Genomic DNA, 15616 nt, shown 5'->3' on the forward strand with positions numbered 1-15616 from the left:
TACGGGTGCTCAAGCCCCTGCCTCACTCCCGGGAGAGACGTGTGGCTCGGGCGCACTGCAGGCTCCACGGTGAGTGCTGCCACCATTTTGTCACCTCCCTCAGTGGGATCACCTGGGGCAGGCCGCACCTACTGCATCTCCCTTGCTACGCCCCTGCCTGCAGCCAGTTGGAAGCCATGGAAGCCCCATCAGACATTCGGGTTCCAAAGAACGTTCACAAACCAGAAAACTCACTTCCAGGTTTACAGCGTTCGGGAGCCAAAACGTCCGAGTACCAAGGCGTTCAGGATTCAAGGTAGAACTGTATCCTGTCTTTATTGAGCGTTCATCCTGATTTGTTTGTGGGAAGGATATACAGCAAGGGGCATTCATTCTAATTTGCATGTGCAGTGTTTACGTATCTTCTCATTAATCATCCCTTCATTCCACACTTTTCAGTACATTTCCACATCACTCCTAACCACAAAAAGTCATTTAAAATAAATTGAATTTGTTGTGCTAGGACAACAGAGCATTTTAATCCTATTTAATTGCACAAGCCTAAATTTCCATTATGCACGCCAATCTCTCCCACAAAATGCAGGCAGTCTGGAGACAACCAAAGGCAGGATCAATAAGAGAAATGCAAGACAGTCGGGTGGATCTTATTTACAAAGGAAGTACAAGTTAATGGATGCAGTGGAGCTTTGATGCATTACTGCTAATTCTAGGTAGTGGATAGCTCAGTTGGTTAGACCATGGTGCTGATAATGCCAAGGTTGCAGGTTCGATCCCTGTATGGACCAGCTGCATATTCCTGCATTGCAGGGGGTTGGACTAGATGATCCTCAGGGTCCCTTCCAACTCTACAGTGCTATGTGCTAAGTGCTATGTGCTATGTGCTAGGTAGAGTTAATTTCCTTAACTAGGACTCAGAGAGTGGAGATAAACAATAGATTTAAAGAGAGCTGAAAGTGGTTTGACAGATGGAGGTTTTAGGATGGGGTGATAGAAAGCAAACTTAGACAAAAAGAGGCCACCAGATTAATGTGGTCTGCAATGGGGCCAAACATTTCCAAAGTACAGAGTTTCAGATATTCTGCCAGCAGTGATAACAGGCCACAAAAATTAAACAAATCGATCTGGCTTTCTTTGAAAAGCAAACAGCTGAAAGGCTTTAGCTGGATAGAAATAGAACTTCAAAGTGTGTACTAGGGTCAGACATGCTAGAAAAATGCTTAATATTTGGTCTCAGCTAAAAGGAAGTTCCCAGCTTGCAGAGGACCAAGGGGCAATGAAGACAATGGCAGGAGGTGTGACTCACAGATATCAAACCAAGTTCAAGGATACAAGGAATGACAGGGTTTACATTTGGAAAGTCCTCGGAGGTGCCCTCCACCCTGGGAGTAGAATAGGTGGGAGGGAGAAAGAAACAGATGGGCCGGCCAAAAGGAAATGAGAAAACTCAAGGCAGGGAGTGCAAAGGAAAGATGTGCTTGAGAGAATAAGGCCAAAAACAATAGCCCACCACAGCAGCAAGACGATGGCTTTCCTAGTGTTGTCAATGGGGAGTGTCAGGATTGTGGGGCCCAGTGCAGTGGCAAGAGCACAAGGAGGGGCCGTCCTTTTTCTCTCTCTATTTAAATAGCAGTTATCACAGCTAGAAAAACAGAAGCATTGAATGAAAACATGGTAGGTTTCCTTGTTTTTGTTCCTTGTTTTGGAGCCTTCTTTTGTTTGAGAAAGTATTCTGCACAACTCAAAAGCTTACTTCCCAAAGTTTTTGTGTAAAATCGGCCCCAATAAGACGATGATGTCACTTTCATTCTCTTTCATACTAACACTGCTCATCCCCATTGAACTGCTGCTAAGAGGATGGCCATGTCTCCCCTCCCACTCCCAGCCAGACTCCACCTTTCTATGGGATGGAAGGGACATATGCCAAAGGGTGATGGGTCTACACTACAGCATCACACAGTTTCTGTCTCATGGCTCCCTTGCCCAAATGAAAACGGAACGAATGAAAGAGCCAGAAAGAAAGTATACTTAGCAATAAAGGTTCTCAGACATGGTTCTCTGCTCCTAGTCTGGTTACCCTGGTATGTTTTTGTTTTTTTAAAAGTGATGTGGATCAGTTAATTTCCATGTGACATGCAATCTGTCTCCAGCAACAATTGCACATAGAGAGTGCAAAGTCCACACACTGTATCCCTTGATGGGTTACTTACTGTTCCTGTCAGTGTTCTACACTAATATTGCACCCACACCCCAATATAGGCAGTTGTGCCTTTATATAGGCCTGTGTGGTGTAGTGGTTAAGAGCGGTAGTCTCGTAATCTGGTGAACCTGGTTCACGTCTCCACTCCTCCACATGCCGCTGCTGGGTGACCTTGGGCTAGTCACACTTCTTTGAAGTCTCTCAGCCTCACTCACCTCACAGAGTGTTTGTTGTGGGAGAGGAAGGGAAAGGAGAATGTTAGCCACTCTGAGACTCCTTAGGGTAGTGATAAAGCGGAATATCAAATCCAAACTCTTCTTTAAAGAGCTGCAGCCCCGCTCCTATGATTGACTCAGACCTTCAAAGCTGGTAAGAAGAAAACATATTCAGGAAAGTAACCAACTTCTAACACTTTACTGTGTCTCTTCTTGGCTATTTCCCCACTAGCATTCCATTCTCAGAGCCCTGACTTTTAAATTTTTTTAACCATACTGGCCCGATCTCTTGTCTTTCATTAATGCTCTTTGCATTATTATGATTATCAGTGCTTTTTTTCTTTAAAAAATGTTTAGGTGTACTCTTATTTTGACTCAAGAAAATCACCGTTTTATAGTTCAAATCGGGGAAAATAAATACAGTAAATGGACAAAAGTACAGTTGTACCTTGGTTCTCTAACGGAATGCCTTCCGGGAGTCTGTTTGACTCCTGGAACCGTTCAAAAACCAAGGCACGGCTTCCGGTTGGCTGCAGGAGCATCCTGCAGCCAATCGGAAGCCACAGAAGCAGCACCGGACTTTCGGCTTCCGAAAATCGTTCTCAGGAGAAAGTGAGCAGGCATGGCAATTGGGTTTTCCGCAGATTATCTTTTGTTATGATTTATTGCTAAAGAGTGGGTTTTCTGGGGGAAAGTGGCAGGGCAAAGGCAAAACCACACAGACCCATGCCTAGAAAGCACAAGATAAGCAGGAAACCACTTGGACCCACCTGTGCTTTCTAGGCAAGGTACAGGTAGAAGTGTGGATGAGCCCACCATCTTCATATTTCTGTTTGTATGCTCCACCTTACAGACCTCCTGAGATCAAACAGCTCTCAGCTGCTCTTGGACTCTGAGGATGAGCTGGCACTCCAGACACTACTTGTGGACGAAAAGAGGGCATGGCTGATGGCAGGCGCTAAGGACCACATATTTTTGCTCAACCTTGACAGCCCCAACAAAGAGCCGCAGAAGGTCAGAGTGCCAAAGGAAGTTGCTTTGGGGTGGGGTGGGAAGGGAGATAAACAGAAAACGGCCATCAGGATTTGGTCCATGTGCTATACAGGGAGTGTGGGGAGAGAAGTGGAAGGGACGTCTCATTAGGTGAGTGAACCTCGTTTCCCATGTGCACATCCCACTTACTGCTGCAAAGGATTCCATCCACATTCTTGGTTGTGTTTTCTCTTCCAGATTTTCTGGCCAGCTCCTAGAGAGCAAATGGAGCACTGCAGACTGGCTGGGAAGAATCCTAAGGTAAAAATGGTGGACTTTAGGCTCCATGGTTTAGGTTGAGGTGCCTCCTGAACGATCTGTGATCACTAACTACAATGCAATCCTATACATGCTTACTCAGAAGTAAGTCCCACTGAACTGATGTTGATGTTGTTATTACCACCATCATTATTTTACAAATTTATAAACTATTTTATAACCTGGGGCCATCAAAGCAGTATACAACACAAAAATAAGATAAAATACTACAAAAACTATAAATCCTAAAACCAAAAAACCATTCTTACATGCTCTAAAGCCATTCATCCAAATGTACAATTAATAGTCTATAATTCACTGAGGCTTACTTCCATGTAAGGATAGGATATAGGATTGTAGCTAAGAATGTATAAAGACATTCGTTTAGTGATTTGTGGATGTGCACAGGCAGGAGCAACTTCTCAAAGTAGATGAGTAAATCAGGCTATGGCCTCAATCCAGCATCAGTAGCTTGTAGGGCTGGGCAATATATCAATATATCGTCCAAAATCAGTTTGAAGTTCACATTGTGATAAATGTTTCATAATATTTGAGTTGGCAATATATTGCTGAATCACAATGTGTGTAAGCCTAGGCGATATTTGGTTTTCAGCACTGCGATAACTCACCAGCTAAACATTGCAAAGTTATCAACAGCTAAACCTCACAATATCACCATGATGTGATTGATAATATCACCATTTCTCAGTTTTAGACCCTTAAGTAGTAGCAGCTGCCAGGACATTGTCCTGTTTGCCTCTGCATAGCTCCTTCCTTATTTCAGATATCGTAATATATCGATATATTGCAATGTTGGTTTTGAAAACCAGATTTTGAAAACCAGCTATCGCCCAGCAAATACCGTTAGATGCAGATCTTGAAAATAGCTTGTAAGTCAGATACTTCCTTTCCTTTCATGGTGGGAATACTGGGTCAAACCAAAAATGTCCAAGTAAAATCCTGCCATCTTTTACATCTTTGACTCCTTTACTAGATGGAATGTGCCAATTTCATCCGCTTTCTCCAGCATTTCAACAGCACTCATGTGTTTGCCTGTGGAACAGGCTCCTACCAGCCCATATGTGCCTTCATATATCTCAGAGCTGGAATGGAGGTGAGTTGCATCCACAAGGCCAGTATTACAGGTATCCGAATCTAGATGCGGTATAACTCATTCTGCATCCAACTTCTGCCTCTGCATACTATTGTATATTTGAGAGCAAGGGAATGATTGTCACATTGACTTCTTGCGTCAGATAAAAAAGCCAGCATTCTTTTTACCTGTGTTTTGCAATATCACCTGCTTCTCTGAGGAACAGGGAATTCTTTCACTGAGACTCTTTTCTGATGCTTTCCATAGTAAGGAAGGAAGACAGCTGCCCACTCTTCCAGCCTTTTTCAGAAGATGTCTTGTGCATTTGCTCTTTCTGCAGACAGTACAAAAACATTTTGTAGAGATACCCAGAATGAATAAGTGATGAGGGATTTAGGAGACAATCACTTATTCTCTTCAGGTATTATTAACTTCCACACCAGCATTCTGCTCTCTCTAGTAACTCCATGGCAACCATCCCAGCAGTGGGTGAAATCCTGTAATCTGTTCACTTGGGCCAATCCCGCCAATTCCAGTCAGACTTTGGCATAATACCCTAGACACAGGCTTAAGGCCATTCTTGACTCTTTGGATTATGTTGGTCAAAGGCCAAATTCTTTGGGTTAGCACAATACGAGTATAAATAATAAGTGGGCACCATATTGCTTGGTATTTTTATACCTGATTTCAAGGTTTCAAACAGCTTCAAATCAATCACCTCATTAATCCTGTTAATTTACGGTGATGGTCTCTCCTAAGGAAATTGATTGTTTAAGATGTGTAAGGCTTATCCACACTTACCTTTCCTCCATGCTTTCCAGGCCTGGTCCCCACTTTAAAGCTCTGTATCTGAATGTTGTTGTTTCTTTTGCTCTGGAGCTTTCCCTGCAAAAACTCATTCTTTACTGCTGAATCATGAGCAAATGGCAATCCGTGAAAAAACAGTCAAAGGGCAGTGGTGAAATGGGAACTGAAACACATTGAGCAAGAAAGTCCAAAGCACACAAATGCGCAATGTACATGGGAGGCCGAGGCCTTTTTGGTGATGTAAAGTACAGTATAAAAAAGAGAGAGGAACTTCAGATCATCTAACAAGTTAACCTTCTGCTTTTCTAGACTCAGCCCTCTGAATGCCAGTTGCTGGGAATCACAATTTGGGAGAGTCCTCTTTCAAACTTCATATACAGTAGTACCTCGGGTTACATACGCTTCAGGTTACATACACTTCAGGTTACAGACTCTGCTAACCCAGAAATAGTGCTTCAGGTTAAGAACTTTGCTTCAGGATGAGAACAGAAATCGTGCTCCGACAGTGCGGCAGCAGCAGGAGGCCCCATTAGCTAAAGTGGTGCTTCAGGTTAAGAACAGTTTTAGGTTAAGAACAGACCTCTGGAACAAATTAACTACCTAACCCGAGGTACCACTGTAAGTGTCTTGTTGGCCACTGTGAGAACAAGATGCTGGACTAGATGGGCTTTTCTTATTCACTTCAAAGTAAAGAGAAGCAAAATAAATAACTCTCCTGGCCTGCATCATTAGAGTTCCAACTGTATGATAAATTTTTCAAGTATGTTCAGTAAAGGGCAGCTCCATAGCACTGAAAAAACAACCAATCTGGAACTTCTGTGAGGTTGCCACTCTGTGGAAAAGCTTCACAGCACGCCTAAAGCACTTTTACAACTTTAGCACCAAAGGCAAGGTAGGTAGTGCTGACTATTTGAGTCATAGAGGTGGAGAAGACCAAAAATAATTTAGTCTAACCCCATGCCACATGCCACCCATCCATTTGGGCCCCTACAGAACCATCCACACAGTCCACACTGCAATGGGTATCACTTGCAGGTGACAAGTGCACCACAGTAGGATACTCCTGTGGCAAATAGTTTGGGTGAGAGCAAAGAGAGTGGAAAGGGGTGATGAGGGTGGTTAAATTAAAAGCCTGCACCTTAAAACTCTCTAGTTCAGGAGATTCCCTGGAGAGCAGCCAGGACTGTTGAGCCAATTTCTTTTAAGTGTAAAACAATCTGCTGTGAGCATGATTGCTCTGTTTACAGTGATGCTTATGAAATCTTTTCCATGGTCCTCTGCAGGAACCAGTGGTGCCAGCTATGCAGCTGGTGACGTCCTCCATAGAATCTGGAAGAGGCAAGTGTCCATACAGCCCCCATGAGCCTTTCACAGGGCTGCTCATAGGTAAGAGGGACTGTGAACAGAAAGCAGGCACGAAACCTAGACAAAGGCTTCTTGTATCCAATAGCATCCCTCGACTGACAGAATGCTATTTGATTCAGCAGAGGCTTCTAGGACCCAAAGTCAGGAGGAAGAAGCATCCATTTTTCCAAATCTTCATTTATCCTGCAGGCCACCGACCACAATGTTCCAAAAGGTCCACCAAACTTCTTCGCAATTTGAGGTGGGGGAGAGGGAAGAGGGAATAAGCAAAAATGACCTCCCTCCCCTTTTCACTAATGTAGGCCTTCTCTGGATCAATCAGAGCACAAGTGGATCCAAGCCAATATATGCTAGGATCATTTAAGACAAATGCAATATATATTAACAGGTTTCGTTCTAGCAGTGGCTTTTGCAATCTTTGTCTCTGTGTGCATCCTTTCTTCAGTGGCAGAAATGGGGAACCTCAAGCACAGGGAGCACACGTGGCCCTCTTCTCTGTCCGGCCCTTGGAACTCTCCCCAGGCCACACCCCCTCCCAAGTCACACCCCTCAGCCCTATTTTGCCATCCTCCTTGGGTGTTTCTGTCTGGCTGGAATGTGCCCCTGAACTTCCTGATTGTCTACGTGGATGATAGAGAAGGATGTGCGATTATGAAGAAACTAGCCCTGTTCAAAAGACTAAAATGCACATTCATTGCTCTGCTGACTTTACTCCTGCCCTGCCCACCACTCACATGTGTCCCCCTCCCCGAAGGTCGCCCAGAAGGGAATGTGGTCCTCATGCGGATAAAGGTTCCCCACTCTCTGATCCATGGTCAAGGCCAGCACTTCCATGGGTTGAGGCAAAAAAAATTGTTTCAGGCAGCAGATCCACCTGCCCCACCACTGGAAGCCCTGCCACAGCTTCACCCATGCCACCACTGCTGCTGCCACAATGTCCAATGTCCTTGCCCTAACATGGCACCCTCACCACCATTGAAGCATTGTGGCAAGGGTGCAGTTGTGGCGGCGGCACAGGCAGCAGTGCGGGCACTGTGGCAAGGGCAGGGAAGAGGTCCAAATCTGTTGGGAGCAGTGTTGGCAGAGCATCAGCAGGGCATTTTTCCTACAGCAGCAAAACGTTCTTGGACACCCCTGTCTCTGATATATTAATCCTCTTTCCCATTAATGCATTTCCATATTGAGTGAGGACTTTTCTATTTGTTCAACACTTAGGAGGCGTCAGAGAGCAATCATACATAAACTGTTATCCCAATATTATTTGTCTTACTTAAAATGTGCAGAGTGTAGGCATGAAGCGAAATAAACATCCTTAGAGATCTGAAATGTAGCTTTTCTGCCAATATATATTTTTTTCTTTTTTGGATTTGATAGATGGGGAGTTTTATTCAGGCACTTCCGTTGACTTCATGGGCAGCAGTGCTGCTTTTTTCCGTACACAGCTTGACAGGGTTGACCAGAACTACATTCGGACAGAACAGAACCAGGATTACTGGTTAAATGGTAAGTGGGTGATGGCAGAAGCAGCTGCTCAGAATATGATCTCTGTTAGCTAACAAGTCTGCCATTATTGTGCATGTAGCTCTTCACCTACAGAGTGATACAGCAAGGATATGGAACCTAAACCAGCTAATGCGGCTGTGTTGCCATCATGATAACAGAAGGGAGGATAACTCACAACACTTCAACCCCATTGCCTAAAAATGTCAAATCAAGTTCACTCCAAAAAATATTTCCATGTATTACCACGAGATCTCAGGGAGCTATAAACATAATCTTCTTGGCACAGATAATCAAAAAACAGTTGCCATACATTATAGAAAGGATGGGGGTTAGAATTCCCTTTGGTCGCATGAATCTGGCACATTAGCTTTTCAGCCGGGGCTACTGTCCATGCCCATTGCATGGTCATTTCCATGCATGAGGAGGAATATTAAAAGTTCTTTATGAGCAATTGGTGGAGCAAACATGTCCTTTCTTCCAAGCAAAGCAAGTTGAGGGAAAGGTTGTAGGTCTGTTTTGTATATTAAACTCAATCGTTAAACAACAAAATCCAAAATGGATGAACATATTTACATTGACACACAAATTAACTTCATAGTTTTTCTGCCTGGAGAGAAATGGGTGGGATCTCTTGGTGATAGTGATACTTCTGGACTGAGATTGACTGAGTAGTGCAGAGAACTGATTGACCAGAGAACAGGAGATGGGTAGAAATGTTTCCCTGAGCCACTCTACATTCAGAGGGATTGTGGAGGAATGTGTGGAACATAAAAATGTGGGGCAAGATATCACCAGAAGCCTCCGCTCCTATAGCCATACTACCCTGGAAAGGGGGGTTTCAGCAGCAGGGCAGCAGCCAGGGTAGCAACACCTTCCTGCCTCAGGTGGCAAAAAAAGGACAGGTAGCCCACAAATTTCATAACTGTGGGTTTTCTTTTGTCCTTTTGAATTTTTTTTTGCAACTGTAGTTGTCCTCTTTTATTGTTATCTTGGTTTTTAAAAATCATTTATTCATACATATACAGTGATACCTCGGGTTAAGTACTTAATTCGTTCTGGAGGTCCGTACTTAACCTGAAACTGTTCTTAACCTGAAGCACCACTTTAGCTAATGGGGCCTCCTCCTGCTGCTGCGCCGCCGGAGCACGATTTCTGTTCTCATCCTGAAGCAAAGTTCTTAACCTGAAGCACTATTTCTGGGTTAGTGGAGTCTGTAACCTGAAGCGTATGTAACCCGAGGTACCACTGTACAGGTATATATATTGTTCTGCCAGCAATGTTTAACTAAATTGTAGCTGTGACTCCTTGATTTCTGCATTGCAGGGGTGACCCTTGGAATCCCTTCCAACTCAAAATTTCCGTGATCCTTTGACTTTTAACTGAATTTCCTTCCTTGCAGAGCCTGTGTTTATTGGTGCCTATGCTATTCCCGACACCTACAACCATGATGATGATAAGGTGTACTTCTTTTTCCGGGAGACTGCAGTGGAAGCTGGACAGTGGGAGAGAAGGCGCATCTATACCCGGGTGGCACGGGTCTGCAAGGTCAGTGAGGGGAGTCAGCTGGACAACCCAGCTGTGATTCAAAGAATCAGCTCAGCCTATAGGAACCATTGCTTGCTGGTTTGAATATTTAGTGTTTGCCAATATGATAATGCTTTTAACAGACCAGAAAGGGATACTGAGCGCTACCTCCCCACCCCAGTGGGATGATCTGCTTTTTGTCTGAATGTGAGTCCTTCTCAGAGTGACAATGGTACCCAGATGCTGGGTACATAAAATCTTTTTTTCCTCCTCCTGTGATGGGAGATATTTAGTGGCTTTGAGATATTTAGTGTGCAATATACTTTCATTGTGCATACAGAATTTGTGCTTGATGAAGACTCCAACTCACATCAGCCCCAGCCAGTATACAGTGGTGCCTCGCAAGACGAAAAGAATCCGTTCCGCGGGTCTTTTCGTCTTGCGGTTTTTTCGTCTTGCGAAGCAAGCCCATTGACGGAGTAGTGCTATTAGCGCTATTGGCGATTTAAGGGCTAAAAACGGCTTTTTTAAGGGTGGGGGATTAGCGGTTTTGCTGCTAAAATGCTTTTAGCAGCTTAGCGATTCAAAATAAGGGGTTTTGGAGCAAAAAAAAAAAAATTCAAATTTTCCCGTCATTTTTCGTCTTGCGAAGCAAGCCCATAGCCTCTGCAAACGGAAAACCCTTTCGTCTTGCGGGTTTTCCGTCTTGCGAGGCATTCGTCTTGCGGGGCACCACTGTACTCAATGGTCAGGGATGGTGGGAGTTGTAGTCTGGAGAGCCAGAGGCTTCCCATCCCTGTTCTGCAGCTTCCAATGTGGATAATTTTCCTTCTTCCTCTGTCTTGGAACATGGTACTCATCTGATAAGCGTTCTTTTCACTAGGTAGATCCACCACCTTTAAATCAGGAAGTGTGCATTGAGAACCAGCCTGAGGTTGCAGCCATGTTGCGGTTGCAATCCCATGTTGACTTGGGACTCCATGGGATTTCCTTCTGCATGGAAGTAGGGGGAAATGGCCCTTTGGGTGTTCCACTTTTGCCAGAAGGGCTGGACAATTCTGATCATCCAAAGTTTTAAGACACACCAGTTGTGTGACCATGATAGGGTTGATTCCAGTCAAAGCAGTAGCTTGGGACAGGGACATAGGCTTTCCATAAGTGGATGAGGAGATTATAGTCCTGACTGGCTCCTCTTTGTGGCTGGCAGAATGATGTTGGTGGGAAGCACAGCCTCATCAATCGTTGGAGCACATTCCTAAAAGCCCGGCTGGTTTGCTCCATTCCAGGTCTGCAGGGCACCGAAACACACTTTGATCAGCTGGGTAAGTTTGCTTTGCGTTCTCTCATTCTTTCCTCTGGTAATCAGTGATTACTATTATTGGTAGGAGTGACTTGCATCCTGCAGTACTGGTTCAGCATCGTTTTCCCACACCTCCCTCGCTGCCCCACCTTGAACCTTAGCTTGAGTGAGTGGGTGAATCTGTGGGAAGGAAGTTCCTCCATTTTACTTTCTCAATGGCTGGATGGCCATCATCATATGTATTGGGGTGAGGACATTATTTCTTAATGCACACATGCTTAATTTGAAAGCTCTTTTCCACCAAACCTGCACTTTTCACTCTGAGGTGGGCAGGTCAAAACTTGTGATTGTACTTCTTTCTGGGGAGGGACTCTTTTCCAATGTGCAGTCCTCTGTGATCAGAAATCAGAAATGTGGCCACTGCTGCAAGAGCAGTGAGGGTTCATTAAAACACAACAATATTTTACCAGACATTAAGTACTCAGTTGACGACACCCTTTTCTCAACAGCAAAAATAAAGCACACCATAGTCACTACCCAAACCACATCCTTATTATTTAATACAAGACATAGCACAGTTAATAACTGATACTTTATTTTCTGATTATTTACCATTTAATAGTTGTGTGTAGGTATGCATACATTCCCCTTTAAGCAAAAAAGTTTGGGAAGACACACTAGTTTCTAGTTTATCCAGGGTGTAGAATTCAACTTCTCTTGGGCTAAGACACTTGGCACAGAATTTTAATCTAGTGCAGAGGATACACCATTCTGGTCATAACTAGTACAGCAGGATTTAATGTGTTCTGCCCACCAGTTCCCCCCAACTCTGTCTTAACAGTTGCTGAAGTACCTGCTTAGGAGGTGTTGGGGTTTTTGGATCTGAAGCTGCAATTGCCATAAGGGTGGAGACATTGTTACGATTAGAGCTCTCCCTTGTGTTCAATCTTCAAGATGGTTCTAGCAGCCAACCACAGACCTCTTCATCTCATCTCATGTGTTCCCCGCTCCAATGTTTCTTTCCAGAGGATGTATTCCTCCTTCACACCCGTAATGCACAGAACCCTCTCGTTTATGGCCTCTTCACAGTATCAAGGTGAGTGTTAAGATGAACAACCCATATCAGGAAATTGACTCATTGTTTGTGCAAGCACCAGGTTTACTTCAGCATTGACAAAGGCTAACACATCATTTAAACGCAGTGCTTGTGCACAGATACCTTATGCAATGAGTTTCCTTGGCTCTGAATTGGAGGCATGAAAAAGCACTACCAGACAATCACTCTCCCCAAGTCCAAATACTTGCAAAATGTAGTGCACCTTGTGCTAAGCCACTCATAGGCATGGGGGAGGTGGGATGGGGTTTTGTGCAGTATTCCATTACGAAACACAACACTCCACAAAGCAAAGTTCAACATGGAGGACAGTTAGTGAGACAGTGCTTCTCTGAATCAATGCTGGAATGCAGGAAGTGTTAAAAGAACACCATTTGAAGGGAAACTAATTCTTTAAAGATAGACCTTTCTGTGATGATTTAATGCAGAGGTAGGGAACCTGAGGTCCTCCAAATCCTTGAATAAAGCACCTATTTCCTAAGGTAGAAACCTTTCAACGTAACAGTTTTTCAGGTGCGCACAATGCACGTACCATATAGCCACAGCATCAGTAGAGTATGATTCTACAATTTGCCAGTGACTTTTGTCCCCTCTTCTTCCCCAGTGGCATTTTTAGTGGCTCTGCTGTGTGCGTTTACTCTTTGGCAGCCATTCGGGCTGCTTTCAATGGACCCTTTGCACATAAGGAAGGCTTGGACTATCAGTGGGTGGAATTCAGGGGACGGATCCCCTACCCCCGTCCTGGAACGGTACGTCTTTAAAACACAAAAGTTTCAGCCAGGGATGGGGAGTTCAGAATCTGATTCAGTTTGCATTTAAAGGTGAGCCTAACTAACTTGCACTTTCTGGAACAATAAAAACAAAACAGCCTTCCTTCAGCACTTGCAGTTTTCCACATTTTGCAATGCACATACTGGAGTAAAGTGTGCTTAGAATTCCTATAGTAGTGAAAATGACATACACAAATGCATTGTTAGTTAGGGAAAGTTGCTTTGCAAAAATGTGTATAGTAGGCAAAATTGCATAGGAACGTTAGTATAAATTTGTACTAAAATGCTGATGAATTGTCATGAAGACTTTTTTTGCCAGCCCATAAATAGGGAGGTTGGAAAGAACTAGGAGACAGCCACATATTGGTAGGCTCTAAGGTACCTCCATTGCTTTCATTATTTTGCTGCTACAGAACAAGAAGGCTACTTATTGTGGAACTTGAATCCTGTACTGTCTTGTACCCTTTCCCTCTTTTTATGTCCTCATTCTTTCTCTGCCAGTGTCCCAGCGAAACATATGACCCACTCCTCCAGTCAACAAAGGATTTCCCTGATGAAGTGATTGGCTTCATGCGCACCCACCATCTGATGTGGGACCCTGTCTATCCACTCCATTGGAAGCCTGTTCTGATGAGAGCCAATGTAGCCTTCCAGATCAAGCAGATGCTGGTGGACAGAGTGGACACAGAGGCTGGACCTGTTGATGTCCTCTTCCTTGGAACAGGTAGAGGGTGCTAGCTAAAGATGTCCGCCTCTCTTTGTGACACACTACATCACAATGGTCTTTTTTCCATGGGCCCTTCATGTGTCCTTCTCAGCTCAACAGGCAAAGGAAGGCGAGGGATGGTAGTGCCCAAATATCATGATGTCATGATGAAGGAAGAGAGGTTGTCACAGTAATTTAGGAGTTTGCCCAGTCAAAATGCTGTAAGATAATCTGACAACTTTATATTTTGAAATGGTCCCTGATGTTATTCTGGAAAGCTGTTAACAAAGAACTGTCCGTCCCTAAGAATCTCACCTTAGTAGGTACTGCATTAGATCAGATAGGAGCTCGAGAGGTTGAGAGGGAAGGATTTGAGGTACCAAGCTAAAGAGGTTCAAGGTTGTGATCCTAAACATTGTTGGAAGTATAGCCACCAAATTTGATGGATTGACTTCAGAACAAAGAAGAGTTTTAGAATGACCTAACAAGAAACTGAAAGTGAGAGTTTTTGCTAACTGTTACATTAAAATTATTTGTCCATTTGAGACTTAGGGTGCAATTAGATATGGTGGTGGCATGATTCAACCCAAATCATGCAAAATGTCTACAAAGCAGCAGGGCTTGGAGAGGGGAATTTTTTAATGGATACCACAGCATGGGAGTGTGGTGATGGAAGCCACGTCTTTCCACTGCCTGTGTTTGTGGCCTTGAACTTCTTTCCCTCACCATTTTTCTCCCCATGAGGGTTGCTTCCTATTGCAGATCCCCACTGAGAGAAACATAGCTGGAGAGAAGCAAATGTAGGAAGCAGGTTATGGATGAGGAGGAAGATCCATTTCACCCCTCCCCACCCATGTCATGCTGATCTCTTTCTGCTCTTTAAGGGGAAAGAGCAGTGCGCCAGTACTGGCTGTCACCAGCCCATGAGTGGGCATTCTTTGTACACTGCCATTCTATTTATTACAAAGCCTTGTTGCAGTTTTTGTCAGTGTTTTTGTTTATTAACATGAGTATAATCTGAAATAAGAAGTGACCCTTCTGATTGCTAATTGAAGCATTTTCCTCCTAGCAGTGCTTTCTTATAGGGGGGGGGGGGAAAGGTGCCGGTACTGTGTACCCTTGAGTATCCCCAGAAAAAAAGCACTGCCTACCAGTAAAAATCTGATTTTCTATGAAGTATTGAAAGATACACATTTTAAACAAATATAAAAATGTAAAGTAGGATTCCAGAAACTACAGGCTGTCATTTTGGATAGGGATCACTGAAAACATCAGCTTGGTACATTGCAGCTATCAAAACAATGCTAGAAATTATTAGCAAAGCGATGAAATATAACAAAGAAAATATCATAATAGCTCTATATAAATATGCTTGATGAGTCCACATCTTGAGCACAGCATGCAACTAATCTGATCGTGATATCCCAAGAAAGACTTATCACAGCCAAAAAATTGTATGGAAATAACACATTATTATTGCTATGGAATACCTTCCATATGAAAATCTTCCATACAAAAGAGTATGGAAGAAAGTTGTGGGATATCGTCAGTGTTCAGCAGTGTTGTGCATTGAACAACTATTATTATTTATTAATCACGTATCACATATTCCCAAAGCATCTAATTCAGTATTGTTTACACTGATTGGCAGCAGCTCTCCAGGGCTTCAGGCAAAGGACATTCCAAGCCTTGCCAGGAGATGCCAGGGATTAAAAGAATCATGGAATTGTAG

At 43.8% G+C, this 15616-nt stretch overlaps 1 protein-coding gene across 13 annotated transcripts in view; it reads left to right on the forward strand.

Moving 5' to 3' along the window:
• LOC310672333 (semaphorin-3D-like) overlaps positions 1–15616 on the forward strand; it is a 51399-nt gene that overhangs the window by 26152 nt on the left and 9631 nt on the right. For 8 of the 13 annotated variants that reach the window (XM_083429380.1, XM_083429374.1, XM_083429381.1 and 5 more), the window contains 11 exons: positions 104–295; positions 3266–3426; positions 3643–3705; positions 4697–4816; positions 6886–6988; positions 8342–8470; positions 9870–10015; positions 11202–11316; positions 12321–12390; positions 13013–13157; positions 13680–13902. In XM_083429380.1, the coding sequence (XP_083285506.1) occupies positions 104–295; positions 3266–3426; positions 3643–3705; positions 4697–4816; positions 6886–6988; positions 8342–8470; positions 9870–10015; positions 11202–11316; positions 12321–12390; positions 13013–13157; positions 13680–13902 (1467 nt within the window). Of the gene's footprint in view, positions 1–103; positions 296–583; positions 711–3265; positions 3427–3642; positions 3706–4696; positions 4817–6885; positions 6989–8341; positions 8471–9869; positions 10016–11201; positions 11317–12320; positions 12391–13012; positions 13158–13679; positions 13903–15616 lie in introns of all 13 variants that reach the window. The other 5 variants (XM_083429385.1, XM_083429375.1, XM_083429386.1 and 2 more) reach the window with 2 other exon arrangements.

The sequence above is a fragment of the Podarcis tiliguerta genome (assembly GCF_965153285.1).
Source record: "Podarcis tiliguerta genome assembly, chromosome: 2".
Taxonomy (NCBI): domain Eukaryota; kingdom Metazoa; phylum Chordata; class Lepidosauria; order Squamata; family Lacertidae; genus Podarcis; species Podarcis tiliguerta.